This window comes from Primulina tabacum, chromosome 4 (assembly GCF_025594145.1).
Source record: "Primulina tabacum isolate GXHZ01 chromosome 4, ASM2559414v2, whole genome shotgun sequence".
NCBI classification, from domain to species: domain Eukaryota; kingdom Viridiplantae; phylum Streptophyta; class Magnoliopsida; order Lamiales; family Gesneriaceae; genus Primulina; species Primulina tabacum.
The window spans coordinates 44,121,118-44,141,436 of record NC_134553.1 but is presented as its reverse complement, the minus strand read 5'-3'; the positions used below and the strand labels follow the sequence as shown (position 1 = coordinate 44,141,436).

The 20,319-nt window shown below is 36.5% G+C and overlaps 3 protein-coding genes across 6 annotated transcripts; 1 reads left to right on the top strand and 2 right to left on the bottom strand.

The window, feature by feature from the left end:
* Positions 1–1,069: 1,069 nt before the first annotated feature.
* Positions 1,070–4,068, top strand: LOC142543349 (GTP-binding protein At2g22870-like). Its single transcript, XM_075650565.1, has 4 exons — positions 1,070–1,558; positions 1,646–1,715; positions 3,419–3,581; positions 3,675–4,068. The coding sequence occupies exons 1-4, from the start codon at positions 1,096–1,098 to the stop codon at positions 3,885–3,887; spliced, it is 909 nt and encodes a 302-aa protein (XP_075506680.1). The 5' UTR covers positions 1,070–1,095; the 3' UTR covers positions 3,888–4,068.
* A 391-nt stretch (positions 4,069–4,459) lies between these two features.
* Positions 4,460–5,999, bottom strand: LOC142541674 (uncharacterized). The gene is made up of 5 exons (XM_075648145.1): positions 5,660–5,999; positions 5,476–5,582; positions 5,229–5,376; positions 4,941–5,135; positions 4,460–4,849 (listed from the first exon to the last, which is right to left on the bottom strand). The coding sequence occupies exons 1-5, from the start codon at positions 5,888–5,890 to the stop codon at positions 4,619–4,621; spliced, it is 912 nt and encodes a 303-aa protein (XP_075504260.1). The 5' UTR covers positions 5,891–5,999; the 3' UTR covers positions 4,460–4,618.
* Positions 6,000–13,337: 7,338 nt separating this feature from the next.
* On the bottom strand, positions 13,338–18,375 carry LOC142543347 (uncharacterized). Of its 4 annotated transcripts, none has more exons than XM_075650562.1 (5): positions 17,974–18,375; positions 17,404–17,708; positions 17,259–17,305; positions 14,069–17,049; positions 13,338–13,735 (listed from the first exon to the last, which is right to left on the bottom strand). In XM_075650562.1, exons 3-4 carry the CDS (start codon positions 17,281–17,283, stop codon positions 14,318–14,320), a joined length of 2,757 nt encoding a protein of 918 aa, XP_075506677.1. In that variant the 5' UTR covers positions 17,284–17,305; positions 17,404–17,708; positions 17,974–18,375; the 3' UTR covers positions 13,338–13,735; positions 14,069–14,317. The 4 variants fall into 4 exon arrangements, with proteins under 4 accessions (XP_075506677.1, XP_075506676.1, XP_075506679.1 ...); XM_075650561.1 differs by having other exon boundaries at positions 13,338–13,730; XM_075650564.1 differs by having other exon boundaries at positions 13,338–13,692.
* Positions 18,376–20,319: the final 1,944 nt, after the last annotated feature.

The window sequence follows — 20,319 nt, the reverse complement described above, 5'->3', positions numbered from 1 at the left end:
TGTTGTTTTCAAATAAATTAGAATATGTTCTAATATTTTTCATTAAATAAACCGTAAACCGACCGCAACCGTTCAAAATTGTAAGGCTAATTTTTCATGTAAAACCGCGATTAATTTTTCAAAATACTAACCGACCGCATATGGCAATTCGGTTTGAATTTTTTTAAAAAAACCGCAAAATCGCACCGTGATCACCCATACAGTGATGTGCTATGTATAAAAAAAATTTAATTTATTATTTCAAGTCGTCTTAATTTGAATTTTAGTCATTTAATTTGTCAAAAAGATATTTTTTTTTTAATTTTTAATCATTTTTTTCGTTTGAAGTCATTAAACCCACGTAGTATAACTTGTTTAATATAAATGTTCTCATACGTAGGAGAATAAAACTAATCATATAAACATTCAAATATATCTAAATAAAAATAAATGAAAAGAATAAAAAAAGCACGTGATATTTAAAAATGAGAGAAAAAACTTTTTTTCTTTTATTTTTGCTTATGGAGTTTTAATATGTATTATATAAGTTTTAATTTCGCCACGTAAGAGTGTTAATGTCAAATAAACAAAATTCGAAAGATTTAGTAGCTTCGGACGAAAAAATAATCAAAACAAAAAAATATAGACAAAAACTTGTGTGAGACGGTCTAACGGGTCGTATTTTGTGAGACGGATATCTTATTTGAGTCATCTATGAAAAATATTACTTTTTATGTTAATACTATTATTTTTTACCGTGAATATCGATAGGGTTGACCCATCTCACAGATAAAGATTCGTGACATCGTCTCATAAGAGACCTACTCAAAAATGTAATTTGGTGGATCGAAACCAAATTTAATAAATTATAAGGGTAAAATCCATAACCAACCAATTTAAATATAAAAATTACAATTTTCGTCTATTCAAATTGAAAGTCTCGTAGAACACGGAGAATCTTAAATTGTATTTATTCTTACTAAATTATTTGGGCCGGGATCTGAAAACACTAAAATGGGCCATTTATTTTAATTTGATTCACCTGAGCCCAATATTAGCCCATTGTCTTCAAAGTCACGAAGCATCCTCCTTTCCTTTGTATCCAACAGCCAACTCATGCTGAAGCTAAGGCCTCCAAGGTTCCACACCCATTTCTCCTTGCTCTTCGATCTCCCATCTTCTCACCTCCATCGAAAGTTTTCCTTTTCTCGCTCGTTTAGCAGCTCCACATCACGAGCACCAAACCCCAGTCATGCCGCCGCGAAGGCCTCTAGTCGGGCGGAGCCCTCCGAATCATCCCGGTTCGTGCAGAAAGTACTGTTCGTGCCGCCGGGAATGAGACCGGATGAAGTTACCGACGACATGGTCCTACCTGGGTCGAATATTGTGATTGGACCCTATGCTGGCGATGCTAAGGTTAAGGAGGTGGATTTTGTTAAGAGCAGCAACCGGGCCAAGGATTGTCCCAAAGATGACCGACCCGAATTCGCCATGTTGGGTCGATCGAATGTTGGCAAGTCATCACTTATCAACTTTTTGGTTCGGAAAAAAGATGTTGCTCTCACTTCTAAAAAGCCAGGTTTTATTTATATCCTCCGTTTTAAGTTAGAACTGAATTTGCGTTTTGCCGTTAAGTTGATTTAAAAAATATATATATTTTTTGCAGGAAAGACTCAGTTGATTAATCATTTCTTGATTAATAAAAGTTGGTACATTGTGGATTTACCCGGTTATGGGTAAGCTTTTGTAGTTAATTTGTATCTACTTTTATAACGAATTTGTGCATATTGATTTTTCTTGAATTTTAAATTTTCTGGGCTAGTTGTGTATACTTTGATTCTGTGCTTCAACATTTGGACTTACGAGTAGCTTTTGGCTTTTTTGGTCTTGGAAGTTTGCAGCCATTTTTCTGTTATGTGATTTGGGTATTGATCTAGTTTGGTCAAGTTAGTTTTGATAAGAGTTACTTGTTTCATTATTTATATGGTATCTGATTGAGCAAAAGATCCTCTGATGTATTTCAAAATGGCTGAAATTTATAGAGGTGCCAAAGTCGAATATGTTTTTTTCTTCTTTGTCATATAGCACAACTGAGAATTTCAATTATTTTTGTGGAGAGGTATGCTAAAAGAAGGAAAAAGATAATTATATATTTTTATTATGTTCAAAATAACATCTTCGAATTCCAAAATGTAAATCGGGATGATTTTATAATTTTATTCATAGTCGAAGGAAAAAAACTTGTGCTATAAACAAATTTATGGGGTGGGGTGGGTTCAGCCATCAACTTAAGTTCATTTAGTCTTCATCAAGATTTTAGTCCTTTTTGAAGTAATGGAGGGGAGTGTATAAATGATTTAAACATGGTATAGGACTCAAAGAATGTTCCTTGTGCAACCAATTAAGTTCTAATGATTGCAGGAGTGATGAGCATGCTGGTTCTACGTTAGCCATTTGCTTACTGCAACCATCCTATTTTGTCCAGGCTTTATACCCACAACCGAAAGTTACTCCATAGACATTATTTGTCTAGACCACTGTTCTAGGCGGTGGTCGACCTTCTAGAAAAAGTGCTAGTCGGCCAGCCTAGGCGGAAAGGATGCCTAGGCAGTTCTAGATGATCCTAGGCGGTTAAGGATTTATTTTAAAATTAAAAATTCAATATAGGCCTTGAGGGAAAGTCTAACAAGAAATGTGATTTATCGACTTGCCCTACCACGTCAAACTTCATCTCCGTCTACGATCTAGAGCGAAGAAACTCCACGATGATGATTTTGTATATGAATAAGAGGCGGATCACAACGGACGATATTGAGTTAATTTAAATAATGATTTAATATCTTAAAATAAAAAACTTTATCTTATTTTTTCATTAGACATGCGCTTCCCACCTATATCAAACAATGATTTAATATCCTAAAATAAAAATATTTTAAAGATATTAATTTATAATGTTACTAAATATTATAAAAATCAATTGTAAAAAACCGTCTAGGCGCTGGGTGGTAGGTAACCGTTCGCCTACTGCCTACTGTTTTTTAGAATACTGGTTTAGACTTGAGATATTCAGTAAAATTTCCGAAGTTAATACAGGTATCATGCGACTGTGATCATCAAATGTGAGATTATGAACTCTCTCGATTTATTTTAGGGGAGCTGTTGGTTTCCCATGATTTGGTTTGAAGTTCAAGTAGCTCCTTGTTTGTGTGTTAGAGGGCCAAAAAAATTGTAAAATGAAAAACCCACATGGCAAATCTCTTACCTGGTTTCCTTCCTTGATAATTTTCTTAAAATGTGATGCTTTAGCATGGAAGTGTATTGTGATTCAGTTTGCACCTTCTATGTTGACAAATTTTTCTGGTGCCGTATTTATGAAAATGTGTGAGTGACTATTTTCCAGATTTGACTTCTTTCTCACGCTGTTTACATTTATCTACAGTTTTGCTAATGCGCCTGATTCTGCGAGAATGGATTGGTCCTCATTCACAAAAGGCTACTTTCTGAATCGAGAAACTTTGGTATCTGTCCTACTTCTAGTTGATGCAAGTGTTCCACCCCAGAAAATCGACCTTGATTGTGCAAATTGGCTTGGCCGAAACAACGTATATTAGTTTTTGTTCTTGCATCTTGTGTAGTTTAGAAAAACCAACTGCTCTTTTATCTCACATTTTTCGTTCATATTTGTTTATTTTTAGATCCCGATGACTTTTGTTTTCACCAAGTGTGACAAAATAAAAGGTGGTAAAGGGAGAAGGCCCGATGAGAACATAAGAGATTTTCAAGAACTGATTAGAGAAAATTATCGACTACATCCTCCATGGATAATGACTAGCAGCATAACAGGATTGGGCAGAGACGAACTTCTTTTGCACATGTCTCAGCTTAGGAACTATTGGGATAACGAGTAGTTCGGATAGATGACAATTTAGAGCAATATTAAAATCGAAGTTGATTTTGTAGCATGGGTTTAGTGTAGTGCACATCTGCTGTATCCAGTATTGCTGCATCTACTGTATATGTTCTCAGCATCGATGTATTCAGATTACTGATACTGATTTAAACTGTTTTTCGTTGTGAGAAGTGGAGTAATAGTTGTGTGTTCTAACATGTCATTGATGATTGCTGCCGCCCTTCTTCTGCGGAAGATGGTGCCGGCTGAATTTTGTGCTAGTGGAAACCACTCACACACTGCCACACCATTTCCTGCAGCTGTTTTGGCCGGAATTCAAGCACACCAGTGAGCTAAGAATAAGATTCCACGATCAAAGTTGTTTCAGTTGAATTATTAAATTCTCTTCAATTATTATGTGAATTATGTATAATTATACAACAAAAACTTAGGATTAAGTCAACTCGAGAGGGAAGAATAAAGGGAATTCGCCATATTTTGGTGCACTACAGTATTATCACCTGTCGGCGCGGTTGGCCCTGGAAGGTGACAGTACAATGTTTCAGGATATATAATGTACTAACACATCCATCAAGTCAAATAAAACACTGCCGATCAAATTTCATTAGCAACACAAGAATATTAAACAAAATAATGGTTTCATGAAGCATATTAATTTCCCACAATGAGTTAAAAGTACGTCAATTACATGAATCACCCCCAAATGTTTATCAATCAAGCTAGTTCCAGTTAAGATGAAACATGTTTAACCAAAGCTTGTGCATGAATAGGTGGCAGATTAGACTGGCAAAAGCTTTGCCATTTCTCCTGCTTCTCTTCTTCATTCTCTGTAAATGCTTCAAACAATGAAGTTACAATACTTCTAGCTGCCTCCCTTGCTTCTGGGAGCTTATCATTTAGCAAATTTGCTGCGGTTTGAATCAACGCAACCAGGCCATATTCTTTCATACTTTCGAGATCCTGTGAAGCATTTGCACAGGTAAGATACAAAGATTGCACATAATGTTACATAATATGATATATACTTGGTACCAGTTTCTTGTTTTTGTACCATCTTAGAGACACAACTGGAGATGGAAATTGCGGCTTTTGCTCGGACTTTGAGGTTCGAGTGCCCCACATATGTGTCGAGCTTATGGAGAAGAGAAAGAGGGGGAATGAACTCCACCAATGTCTTTAGTCCCTTGTCTGCTTCCTCACATACAAATTTCTTATCTTGAGAGGCTTTCAGAAGTAGCTGCAGCAACTGTTTAAAAACAAGGAAATTTCTTTAGAATTGTAATTGCCATTAACATAACACTGAGCATCAAGAAAAACAGAACCAATCTATTAAACGTACCAAGTTGTTGAAGGAATCAGGAGTGGTGGATTCAAGTAACTTTTCACCAAAAGCCTTGAACATATCAGAAGAAGCCATGATTGAGGTCTTGCACAACGCACTTCTTGGATTCTTTATTGCTTTTACCATTACTAAAACCACATTTTCCCTGCATACCACATATCGATTCGAAGAAGATCCTATCACACCGACAAAAAAAATTTTAAATTGTAAAAAAAAAATTCAGAAAAAATAGCTTAAAACTTACAAAATTGGCAGCAATAGGGTGGAGTGAAAGAGTGCCAACCGCCTAACATCATTCAGTGACTCACAAACCTTCAACCAGTCTTTTGACTCGAACCCTCCAAGTAGACTCTGAAAATCCACTTCCATATAATTAACCAAGAACAAGCAAAACAGGAAAAGTGGGAATTTTACTATGTATAAAAAACCTGGATCTTCACTTCTGGGTCTTGAAACGCTTGAAGATTATCAGAAGGAATATAATCCACGGAAACTTCGGTAGAAGTCGGCAGCGATGAAGGGTGTTGGTTTTCGTTATTCACGCCAAATTCAGGATGCTGCTGCTTCTTCTCCTTGTGAATCTGCTCTGAGACTTTCGCTTGTTTTTTGGGTCTTTCTTGTGTGATTGGAAGCTTATTATCAAGAGATCTTAGCGCCATTTTCTTGAAAGCTTTTATTTAACACACACTTGGAAGAAAGAACGAGAGAATCTGCGAGCAAGAGTAAATTTGAGGATTGCTTTATGATAGTGTTAAGTCAAGAAAAAGGGAATCGAAAAGATTATGCAACGGTCATTTTGAGATTTGAAATATTGAGGATGAATAGGCAGAAACGAACTTTTTCACAACGGTCATTTGTCAGAAGTTGATTCTCTATTTTTCCCTTTAATATTTGAAAAAATTAATTTACAGGTGGCGTAGTTTTTCTTTCTTTCTTGGGTTTTTTTTAAAAGTAATTTAAATTTAAATTTTTTTTCAAAAATAATTTTAGAAAAAAAAAACATTACAGTTCTACGGCAATCCGCGCTTACCAAGCGCGGACGGTGCTCACGTGGAGTACCGTCCGCGCTTGGTAAGCGCGGACGCTGCTCCACGTAGGAGCGTCCGCGCGGACGCTAATATTTTTTTTAAAATTTTTTTCTATTTTTATTGTCCGCTCATTTCGTTTACGTACACATTCGCTGCCTCAAAATTATTTTTACGTGAAAGCTGAGACTCTAAAAAGCTGAGACTCTGAAAAATCACGTGAAGACCAATAATTCAAATATGAATCTTTACATTTTTTCTCCTATATAATTGATGAAAAATTGAACCAATGAGTTATCAACTTTCTCCTAAATTTTCTCTCAATTTTCATTGACAAAATGTCTAACATCGACGTACTCTTATATTTTGATGGTCATGTAGTTAGTGATAATGGATCGATTGAATATAGCATTCCATTTGTTAGACCGATACGAGTATTACGATCTATTAATTTGATGGATTTAGTTGAAGTTGTGCATAAAATGTTAGCAATCGATCAAGCGAATTTTTCTCTGAAGATGTCAACAAAGTATTCATTCATGGAGAGAGCGTCTTGGCATGAAATTCAAGTCAATCTCGTTGATGACGATGCTTTACAGTTTATAATGCAATGTGACAATATGCATGTTTTGCATCTGTACGTTTGAAGCAAATTCAATTGAGCATAATGTTGGATTTGATGAGCCTGAATCCTATGTTCCACATGCATCCGATTCAGGTTTTTATAACCAACCCGGTACGTCTACATATGGTGGTTTCCAAGAGCAAGAATCTTATGTTCCACAGGTTACTGAAGGACTCGGTAATATGAGTTTCGATGATGTAAGTGGGCCTTGGGACCAATATATAAATGTCTCGTCGGAACAAAATAATGCTCCATGTTGGCCGAATCCAACATTAGATACGAGTGCTCGTTGTCCGGATCAGGACAATAATGATGATATTTGGAGGACTGATACTGAACCCGATATGTCATACAGCGAGTCTGAAGAAGAAGAAGTGAATGTCGATGATGAAGTGAATACTTTTACAAATCTTGATGAGAGGACATCATCTCGACAACCACCACGTGAGTCCGTGACACATTACAGAGGCAAACCGTACCATTTCTGTCAAACATTTCTGAAATGCCATCATTTTTCAATATTTTTTTTGGGGAAGAGCCTCTTGATTATGTCGATGTTCCTTGTGGAGTGCAATCAATCTATTACAATCCGGATAGAGGTGAATTATGCGTTAATATGTTATTTAAAGATAAGAATGATCTTATTGCATCTGTCAAGGATTATTCAGTCAGAGTTGTCAGGCGTGAGTACCGTGTCGTTGAAAGTACACGCAGTTTGTGGAAGTTAGGTTGTAAAAATAATTCTTCTACAGCCATTTGTCGATGGGGACTTCGCGCTTCTTTGAAGGCCAAGACTGGTTATTGAAAAATAATAAAATATGGCGGGCCTCACACATGTATATCTACCTCTGTTGATATAGACCATAAGAATTTGAATAGTGATATGGTGGCACATACGTTATTGGGAGTTGTTCGTTGTGATCCTTCGTACGAGATTAAGTATATCATCGAAAATGTGAAAGATAAATATGGATATCAAATCTCGTACACGAAGGCATGACGAAGTTTGAAACGTGCTATGGAAATTGCTTATGGTACATGGGAGAGCTCCGTTCAATTACTTCCAAAATACATGTATGCTCTTTCCAAATATAATCCGGGAACAGTTGTAGAGTGGAAGCATCTCAGAGACAACAATGAAATGAGTAAGACACTGAACTATGTTTTCTGGGCATTCAGGCCGTGTGTTGATGGGTTTCGACATTGTCGAAAAATAATTAGTGTTGATGGTACACACTTGTATACCAAATACAAGCACAAAATGCTGATCGGTGTCACTCTGGATGCGAACAATCAGGTTCTACCGCTAGCATTTGCTATTGTGGATGAAGAAACAACAAATTCTTGGAAATTGTTCTCGGAGAACCTAGGAAGACATGTTGTTTGTGGTGAAAGTGGCGTGTGTCTTATTTCTGATAGACATAAGGGAATCGTGCGCGCAACTGCAGAGCTACCATATTTTCAACCTCCACACGGTGTGCATCGTTTTTGTTTGAGACACGTGTGTTCAAACTTTAACACTAAATTCAAAGACGTGCATCTGAAAGATTTATGCTGGGCGGCAGACACACAAAATAAAATTTGTAAGTTTGAATCAATAAATGAGACAATCAAGCATAAAAACATTTTGGCGCACCGATATTTGGCTGGAATTGAGAAAGAAAAATGGAGTTTGGCTCATGACGGTGGTTGGAGTCGTGGGGTGATGATAACCAATATGTCGGAGTGTTTAAATAGTGTGTTGAAGGGTGCTCGTAGACTTCCTATATCTGCCATAGTACACTTGACACTTCTGAGGTGCGTACAATATTTTATTTCACGTGTGAGTACAGGTGGTCGTATGGTTCAGGAAAATCAGCTGTGGTCAGATTATGCATGTCGGAAGTATGAAAAGTGGGCGAAAAAATCTACTGAACATCGTGTTGCCAAATATGATGTTCGTGAGCAAACTGCTTCGGTTGCAACTGTAGGAAGACCAAGTCGTGGCCAACATATGCAGGTGGTCAAGTTATCAACGATGGATTGTTCATGTGGTAAATGGACGATTTTTGGCATACCTCCCTTTCCCTTTCCTTTATATTTCCTCTTCCCCTTATCCTTATCTCCTTATCTCAAAACCATTACTCTCCAAATCTCTCTCATTTATCTTTCCTCTTCCCCTTTTCCTTATCTCATTTTCAAAACAAATTCTCAAATCATCATCTCATTCTCAAACCATGGCTCCCAAGAAAGTGAAAGGAAATCCCGGCTCTTCTTCTTCGTTTGATAGAAATCGATTTGTTAGTGATGCGGCGCAGGCTCGGTATGAACATGCCAAAATTAATAGAAACCCGATTACCGAGTGGGGATTTCGTAGACAAAAGGAGGATCGATACGTTGAGCCTCTTGTTGGGTTGGAGAGACGCAGATGGGAAAAATTTGGATCTCAACTGAAAGCGGCAGTGGTATCGGTGGTATGAGAATTTTATGCAAATGCGGGTGAGAGGACGGATGCTAAGGCCTTTTTCCGAGGTAAACTTGTGTCATTTGATTCGGGTATAATCAATGCTTTTTTAGAAACGCCCGAGGTCGATGATTCCGCCTTCCAAGCTTTGGTTGCTAACCCTGATTATACTGTGATAATCGACACCCTGTGTCATCTTGGGGCGATCTGGAAACCAGTTGGTGGGTCACCGAGTTGTTTTGATGAAAAATATCTGACGGCCGATAATGCTCTTTGGTATTTGTTTTTGGCAAGGAGAATGATGTCCGTCTCACACAAAAGTGAAGTACAAAAGGAGCGGGCCATGGTGCTATATTCTTTATCTCAGAGTTACCCAATCAATGTGGGAAAACTTATCAATTCTCAGATTTTGATGAGCGTTCATAATAGACACATCGGGCTTTTCTTTCCCAATATCATATCAGAGTTGTGTGCGATGGCTGGGGTTGTGTTCCGTGATGATGAAGAGTGGTTGCAACCAATGAAACCCATTTGTGGACAGGACTTGCAGCGAAAATACGCTAAACGACAGCTAGACTTCATGACGGATGAGGGAGATACAGGTGGATCGAGCACCGCCGCCCCGCGTCGCCCACAACCCCACAGACGGACCCTAAATGACAAAGTAGATTAGACTCTTGCCTTCATGGCTCATCAAGAACAAGTTAACTTGAACAACAATGAATATTTCGCATATATCGAGTCCATACTGCAGACAACGATGGGCCACATGGGTGTTTACCCAGGGACAATCCCTCCAGCTCCGCCGTTCATTCCTCCGTTCAATTTTCAGTATGACTATCAGCCGCAAGGGAATGCATCGGGAGTGCCACCACCAGATAATGACGAGGATGACTCGTGATCAACTATTCATGATGCTAGCTGAATGAGGTATGTGATCTCATGATTTTATTGTTTTAATACTTCACATTGGAGACATTGCATGTACTAAAGTTTGTGGTTCTTTAATTTTAATTTACTTATCGCAGATGAGCAGGCTAAAAAGAAGAACAACAAATTTGAGGACATGGACGTCAATTATGTCTTTTCATCTTATCTTCCGATTGTGTATATTTTTATGTTGAGATGCCGATATTTTTAATTTCAGCTTTGTCTATTTGTGTTTTTTGTCCTGCACTTTTATTCATCTTATCTTTCGCTTATTAACACTATACTGTAGAAATAATAAAATTTAGACGATGCAACAATGCAAAATATACAACAATAGAAATTTTATAGTTACAATTAATTAGAAGAATCATCGTCATAATTAAATGATACAAATGGCTACCTGTTCCACAATCAGGTGGATTGCATCTTCTTGTCCCACTACGCAATCCTACATTTTCAGGAATATCCTCATTTGAGTAACCTGGATAAGTGATAGGGGAGATAACATTCCTCTGTGGTCGAGTGTCATGCACAATATGCTGAGGTCCAACGTTAAGCAAATTCGTGAAACTTTGTGTGTTCGACCAATAAGAAGTCTGAAAATCCGTCTGACCAAACGAACGAAAGTCACCAAACCCTGAATCACTGAAAAAACCAGGTTGAGTATTAGAGGTTCCTGCAATATTCATTTCAACTGACGCAATAATCGTAGAGTCTCCTGCAAACCCACTTGGTTGCCTAACCATGTCACTTCTCAATCCTAATGATGATTGATGCGAAAACGGATAAGGCGTACTAAAATTTTGTTGAACATTAATTTCTCCAACAAAAGTATTGTACGGATGTTGTTGAAAACCAACGACAGTAACTGCAGGTGATATGGTACGCACAGTTATTCGATTGTACCATTGGAAGTAGTCTTCGTCAGTTTGCATCGATCGCCCGTGTCGCACCCCTTTAAAAACATATCTCAGCCTATTATTCCACAACTCAATTGAATTCCTATGATAATCTCTCCAATCGGTGTTTCGATGTCCTATTCTCGTGATATTATGCATATCGTCATTGTCGACGGCAGACCCTGGAATTGATTGACGTCTTCGAAATTGTCGCATTACCCGATTAGGACGATGCATCTCCACGATGTCAAAGTATATAAGGGGACAAACACATCTCCATATTCTGTTGTCGTATGAATCAATAATCGTCTTCACATCTATGTCATTTTTCTGGTATACGCTCCAATTAAATTGAAAAAAAATAAATACCGTTTAATATTCATTTAATCAATCAAAACAAAATAGTCTTCGTATAATCACTATTACATATTAACATTCTATAATACCTCATTATTATTCATACGATCTAGAGAATCCCTTATAATTCTTACAGAATGTGTTGGCGAATGTGTGTAACTAAATCCATATTTCCACCTACAATTATAAAAAAAATTACATATCAAAAAAGTATACAAGATATATACGATATTACCACCATAATTTTTAAATATTACCGTGCATCATATGAAGAAACTGGAATGAAACCATCCGGATCAACGGGAGGTAATGTTAACCCATCTCGATTGGAGTTAACACATTTAATCCTGCTCCATGCCCATAACTGCTTATAATTATAAAAAACAATTAACATTTACCAAAATATTGTGTTAAATAATCACATCACATTAATGATACCTGCAGGATATATAAAGGTTCAGCCATTGTAGTATTCTCTATACGTGACGCGTTACACAACTCACGGTATAGAAATGCTAAAACTGCACTACCCCAACTATAAGACTTCATGTTATCAACATCTCGTAGCAGTTGCAAAAATATTAGTCTACATGACCCTCCTTGATAGTCAGGGAACATTATTCCTCTAATAATCATTAACGCAACACAACGACTAAATTTCACAACATCTACTTCTAAAGTTTCATCATTAACAAGGTTAGATATACAATGATCATGTAGTGCAGTCATAGACAGATGACCACCTTTCAAATATTTTGATGCTGGGAAAAATCCCAACATATCCAAACATATGTGTTGTCATTCCTCAACTTTATGTGATACATCTACTCCAGTTAATTCTTCACCATCAATTGTTAGACCCCATATGATTGAAACATCTTGTAATGTCACTGATGCTTCACCACATGTAAAATGAAACGTGTGTGTCTCGCGTCGCCAACGTTCAACAAGTGCAGTAATCAAATGATTATCAAGAACTTGTGATCCACATTCTAAAACTCCATAAAAACCCATATGATTTAAATATGCTAGTACACGCCTGTGTAAGTAATTATCAGTATATAACTTCCAAATCAAATTGTCTGACCTCTTCACTTTGACAATATCATCAACGGTTAACGAAGACACTCTTGATGACATATGTATCGCTTGTAAATAGAGGACACTAGGATCTTCTGGATTTCGATTATATGTCATTCTGAATTATGCTGTAGATCTTCTCAATTTCGTGTAAAAAAAAATTTCTGCGAGGAATTCAAAAACTGAGAAATGGGAGAATGAGAGGGCAAAGATAAGAGGAGGAAAGAAGAAGAGGAGGAAAAAAAAAAGGAATCAAACATAGATAAGGATTGGACGAATGGAATAGTGACACGTGGGAGGTGGAGCAGCGTCCGCGCTTGGCTTACCAAGCGCGGACGGTGCTCTACCGTAGAACTGCAATGTTTTTTTTTCTTAAATTATTTTTGAAAAAAAATTTTAAATTTAAACTACTTTTAAAAAAAACCCTTCTTTCTTTAAAACAAAATTTGACAAGTAATTTACATAAAATTGATGTTAAAAGATGTCCGAAAGAGTAAATATTTCAGAACTAGGAGAGCCATGATTCATTTCCTTTTCCTATTATATATGTTACATAGAAAAATTAGAAAATAGAATAGTTTTTTTATAAAAAAAAATAAATGAAAGTTGTTAATTTTTTAAATAGAAATGATATGAAATAAAATCAAATATAAATAAAAAATGCGTATATATAATTGTAAAAAGAGAATAGTAACTAAAAAAAGTAACTTTAAAAATAGAGGATCATCATGAAAACTTGTATGTCAGATAATATTAATGAATGATAGATCAACTTTTCATTGTTTTAAAATTGAAATTTAGTTCGGTGATACACTAATGTTTGAGAGACATACAAAAGATATTCATGGTTACAAGACGAACAAGAATCGCATTTCAAATGCGACCCACTTGATCCTTCCACAATTATTTTCAATAATATTAAACAAACAACGTTGCATACACGCATTTGATCATCTGCGGATGCAACTTTCGTGTTTAATATTAGGAAATCATGTACAAAATTGATCAAAGAAAAAGTTCCCGGGAGCGTCTCTCGAGCATACCAGGTTCTGTCATATAACTTTGGCTGCATATCCTACACCGATTTTGGTCGAATATTGGCCTTCAGAACATCAGAGCAAAGAAAACATGGTGAGGCACCTGGACTACCACAGAACAGATTAACAAAGGTTACTAATCAATCCTTGAAATCAGAAGTGAAAATGAAAATCATGATAGAAAACAGAAGTAGAAGCTAAAAAAGATGCATGATTCATTTGTTTGATGTTCATGGATACATTTCAATGTGAAAGAAATCTTCAAGAATGTAATTGAACTAGCAGTAGCAGCATATATAAGTTCGAGCTTGAATGATGAAGGTTATGAAATAAACAACTAATTTCATTTCAAGAAAACGAGCAGTCGAATGGCTTCCTTTTTTGAGAATTGAAAATATGAAGTTTCAGCAGTAGTAAGTAATTCCAAATTGAAAATCCTACCTGAAAAGCCACGTGTTCCTTGGTCATCCATGTTGATGGGGGCATATATTTTTGAATTTGTGATCTCTGGTTCTAACTGGAATAAGAAATGCCTCCTTGCATGCCAACTTAAACAATTCTATTTATTGATGGTATAGAGAAACATTTACGAGCTAGTCGTCAATCTTTCATTGATAAGTTGTATTGGCGATGGCAACAAATGACCCAGAACAAATTCAATTTCCGAACAAATATCAAGTGCAATTAGTGTTACAAGGTTCTGAAAGCATGCTGAGACTTGGCTGTTTCTCGCAACACAGCACCCACAATCGCCGCCTGTTCAAGACATTCAGCTTTATGCAAAGCGTCCAAAAGAATCACACATGTTTTGGTATAAATTTTACAACCCTTCAACCTAGTTTCTTCAAATAGCTGATATGCTTCTGTCGCCCTATTCGATACACTTAAACCTTCTATCATTGTATTATAGCAGGCAGAATCAGGTATGCCTCCATTTGCTTTGAACCTTTCAAAGAGTTTATCAGCTTCCATGATATTCCCAGCCTTGGCAAGCCCGGATATCATGGTGAGATAGGTGATTATATTGGGTTTCAACCCTTGCTTCTGCATTTCCTGCCAAAAGACAAAAGCCTTGTTGAATTTTCGAACCCTACAGAGACCATTTATAAGGATGCTATAGGTTACAATATTAGGTGTCGCATTCAAGTCTTTCATTGAGTTCCAGCAAACAAGAGCTTCATCTATTTCCTCTGCCTTAACAAGAGCATCAAGTAAGCAATTCCACGTTTGCACATTTGGCATTAAATCTCTTTGCATCATTTCTTCTATTATGAGATATGCTTCGTCAATTCTACCCACCTTTCCAAACCCATCTACAAGACTGCTGTACACCACTACATTTAACTCAACACCAATTGATTTTGCTTCTTCAAAGAGCATGTAGGCTTCATCTAGCCGGTCAATCTTAGCAAGCCCATCAATGACAGAACCATAAGTAACTACAGTTGGTTGGTGGCCTTTAGCTTTCATTTCTTCCAAAAGTTGGTAACCTTTATTCACCTTTCCTGATTTGCAAAATCCGTTGATAATAGTGTTGTAAGCGAGTGTATCTAGCACACATCCCTTTTCCTTCATTGAGTAAAATAGTTCATACGTCTCACGAGCAAAGCCCGCCTTTATGAGACCATGAATTAGTATTGAATAGCTCCGCGCATCAGGTGTAAACTGAGCTTTAATCTCCTCAAATAGAGCCCTTCCCTTTTCAGTTTCACCAGCTTTGAAAACACAATCCATGTAGTTATTAAGGAGTGTAAGATCCGGAGAAACCCCTCTCCGAACCATTTCCTTGTAAATTTTGTGTCCATCTTCTTTTCTTCCAGACCTAAAAAAGTTTCGGATTAGGGACGTGTATACAATTGCATCTGGCATCTGATCAGAATCTAGCATCTGCTCATACAATCTATAGGCATCATCTATTCTGCCAGACTTTCCCAAGCCATCTATCAATGAACAAAATGTGACTTTGTTCGGGGTACAAAATTTATGATCCATGCTTTCAAATATCGAGCAAGCCTCATCGAGTTTATTAGCCTTACACAACCTGTCAATCATAATGTTAACAGTCATTATATTTGGAACCAAGCCTGTTGCCTTCATCTCATTTTGAATTTCTAAAGCTGCGTCAACTTTTCCGGCCTTGCAAAGCATGTCTACAAGAATATTATAGGTAGAGAGATTGGGCATGGCATCTTTCTTCATGTCATCAAAAATTTCCAAGGCCTTGTCTACTTTTCCCTTCTTCCCAAGGCAAGTAAGAAGACTGTTGTATGCAATCACACATGGAATGGACCCCTTCAGTCTCTGCCTCTCCAGCAAACCAAATGCTTTATCAAACCTCCCAGCAGACCCATAACCCATGATCATGGTGTTATAAGCATATGCACAAGGAACTTTCCTGTTCAGTTCCATCTGCTCAAACAACTCAACTGCTTCATCCAATCTATTAGCCTTGCAGAGGACTCCTATCATGCTGGTATACGATACTTCATCGGGCGTGAGACCATGGAATTTAATCTCATGAAAGAACTTCCATGCCATATCAACCTTACCAACCTTGCCAAAGCAGTCTATACACACATTGTAGAGAACGATGTCTGCATCAAAGGAATTGCTCTTCATCTCATCTAGTAAGGAAAGAGCAACATCAACTCGGCAATCCCGAGCAAATACACGAACCAAAGTTGTAAACAAATGCACATTAACTTCATATCCTAATTCCTGCATCTGATGAAAGAGCGCAAGCATGAGATCTGGGTAGTCAGGCTTATGGCCTGCAGCCAAAGCACCTATAACAGTTGTATAAGCAGAAAATGCTGGGCGGAATTTAAATTTCCTCATAGATTGGATAATATTGCATGCCTCTTTCAATTTCTGCTCCTTCACACAGCTGGAAACTAACTCCACACATGTTTCATACGATGGACCAAATCCAGCAAGACTCATCTCCTCCAAAACATGTTCAAACCTATCAAATTTCTTACATCTAGCCATTACCATGAGAAGTGAATAATAAGCTTCGGGAAAATTCACTTGATTGGTCATTCTCTCGACCCACCGAAAATAATTAACAGCTAACTCAACATCCTTCATTCTCCTCAACACTCCAATCACCACATCCACTTGAGGCTTATCATCAAAAGACGATAAAGCTTTCTCTAGGGCCGGTCCCCAAGATCCACTTTCTAGAATTCCACACACCTTCTCAACCACTTGTCTAACAGCTTCGTGTTTTCTAATGTTTTGACCTTCTGCAGCATTCAGAGAAAAACTATACTTCTGCTCGTTGGCAGATCTTTCACTTTCCTTATCAACAAGAGAAACAGAGCTTTTTCCATCATAAGAGGATCCATCACTTGAAAATGAAAATCTATTACAAACGTCACAGAGGAAGAAACATCTCATGTAAAGCTGATTTTTTATCCCTGCGCCAACACATATATACAGTGAAAAACAATTGAAGGCTATATGAGATTCAACAAAGTCAGTCGATGACTCCAATAATTTCATAACAATATTAAACATTGAACTACCTTACAATACTCGATTGAAAAAGGAAAAAAGAGCCCCAAAAAAATACATGTTGATTGCCACACAAAAGGAACGGAAAAGGTAAGATTTTGCAAAAATTTACCTCTATTAATTGAAAGGGCCCTCATTCTTCTGTACTTGAGCTATAACCTGCAGATTCCTTTCACAATTAATCAAAAAAAAAAAGATCTCAAAAAAAAAAAACCCACACCCTAAGAAATGACCAGAAGACAGGCATCTATTCATACCTTTCTTGAAGGAACAAACACGGGGATTAAGGACTGCGAATGAGAAGCAAAAGATGAAGCTCGGAGCCCCTTTACTAGTAAGAGAAAACGCTAGCGCCTACTCCCTCTAATGCCTCTATTCCTACTGCTCCTGATACGCTATTTCTAATAATAATAAAAAATAAATAAACCATCCTTCGTTGGTAGTGTTTGTGCTGGACGGCCACTGGTGGGCAGGATGGTTGGTTACAGAACGCTGGGAAAGTGTTCGACGAATCGCCGTAAAGAAGTGGAGTAAAAATGATGATATATATACTTAGTGATCGCTGCAAGTGCAAACACACAACTTTCAATTAATGCTAGTTTTAATATGTTCGTTAAAATATTAACTATGTCCATTTCTTTTGCTTAGATTTACTAAGTATATTTCTCTTGGACACTTTATCAAGCATGTGGAGAGCAGCATCAACTAATATTTGACGATTGAGCCATAAAGAAATAGTTTTTGTTAACTAATACAAAGCAAAGGTGGAATAGAAAATTCCAATATCGACTAATGTCTGTAGGATATTGTCAGACAAAATTACGTACCACTGCTTCTTCCAAATGCTTGTAATTTTGAGTGGATTTCTCCCAAATTCTTCTGGTATTTGGCTTCACAAATCTACAACGCGGGATTCATCATAACTTCAATTCCAGGAATTAAGCTTTGGTCCAATTTGTGTTGTGCCCGATTATTTTGTTTGGCTGCTAATTGGTATCAAACGATGGATGTGTTCATCGACAAAATTATCGTTTTTCCTCGATTCTTCTCTTCGTTCATCCAAAATTTTGAGAAAATGGCTCTCTATATGTTCGAAAATTGCATCTGATCTTCTGGAGAAAATTTTCACTTGGTGGAATTCAAAATTTCCGATTTCTCATAATCTCTCTTCCAATCGTACTCTGTAAGCTCACTTCCATTTTTAAGTTCTTCGCAGTTTAAAAGCTTATATTTTGTGTTCTATTTATATGTTTTTCACAGCTTAAATGCTCACATACAAAGAGATTATGGAATGAAAATTGACTATTACAAAAGCTTCATGAGACTGAAAAAAGGCCGTATGGTAATTCTGATCGTATTGTCATGCAGTTAAAAAACAAATCTCAGAAGTTTTGTTGAATGTGAGATCGATCAAATGACTAATAAATTTAAGCGAATTTTCATTCATTTGTTTTTATGTTTGTCTAGTTGGTTTGCTAGTGGTTGTCGGTCGTTACTGTTTTGGGTGGGTATCACATTAAGAATAAGTATAAAAGGAGTCTTTTAGTTGTCATCGTCAAGGATGCTAATGATGACATGTTCACATTGGCATATGTAATTGAAGATACAGAGAATGATTGTGATTGAAAATGATTTTGTGATTGTTTAAAAGTTATTCTAGCTTCACATGCATCTTGTTATTCCATAGTTTTTACTTTTTTCTCTGATAGACATCCATGTTTGATTAAAACCATTCAATTTTGTCAAATATGTTAGTTTGGTATTTTTCAAACACAATTTTTCACTTGTAATTTGTTGAATATTATTTTCTTTAATGATTTAAATTTTTATTGCGTATGTTGGTGCTGGAAAGGTATCCACTCCATAATAAGAAACAATGTACTTCAATCTTGAAAAAAGTTGCTTACACCACATCTAGGTGTGAGTTTTCTGAATATATTAATAGTATAATTGTGTCCATGTCACATGCGGAAAAGTTTATTGTGAATTTTTCGTAGAAAGTTGAGCAAATGTTTTGTTCTAGAGTAAGCGACGAGGTGTCATTAACATTAATATAGCTGAAAGTTGGAACAACTGGGTAAATTATTCTCGCTTATGACTATGGTTGATAACATATGCATCCGAATTATGATAATGATGCATCAAATACGAGAATCACATTGAATTTGGTTCAAGAGTAAGTCCTAGAAAAGAAAAAAAAATGTTTCAATCGCACGTAGTAAATCTCGTACCTGGAAAGTGCATAGGTCACGTGGATCGAGATTTTAGGTAGTGTATGGAGATAAAACTTTTGATGTTGATTTAAATATATCTAGTTGTTCATGTCGTGGTAAGAAAATTTATGGGCTTCCATGCAAGCGTCAAGCGTGCTTGTGTATATATAGCATCCAAGTCCTTGTCAGTGTATCAGTTTTGTGACATTTTTTTAAGATGGAAAAATATCAGTAAGGCTGAATGAGGTGTCATCAATCATATTCCAACATTTGACATGTACGAAGGTTATGTTGATGAAGGAAATACAATTTATGCTCCTACAATTCATATTCAATCAATGTATTGTAGAGAGACTGAGAGGATCTCTTCTCAAGTTAAACATCGTGCGACAAAATATTAGGGGTGTAATATCATGAAAGGGCATAAATGAAGGACTTGCGAAGAAACCTTCAACTAATTGGTTGTCATCCCACATAAATTTTGTTTTATTGTTATTAGGGTGATCAAATTTTTTTTATTGACAGTCCGAAAACCCGAACCAAATTGCATCGCACTGTTTCTCCTAATATTTTTATAAAAACCATGATTAAAATAGTAATTATAAAATGCACCGCATAAATGGTTCAGTTTTTTTTGTCAAGAACCACGTCAAACTGTCCCGTCTAACCGCTTGCCATAATATTTGACATATGATTATAATAATTTGTGAACATCATATTCAACTTAAGAAGTCATCATTTAATATATCTTAAATCCCTTCAAAATTATTACCCATACAAAGAAAATTCATCTTCTTCTTAACTTCTTCATATTAGTTTCGTATTAGAGTATTTATTTCTTTTACTGCAAATAATTTGTTTGAAGTTTGAAAGTAAAAAAAAATGACAGAATAGGGTAAGTGTCATTTTTGTTGGGAGTGTCTTTTGTTATTCAATTAATAACTTAGTTTTGAATATTGA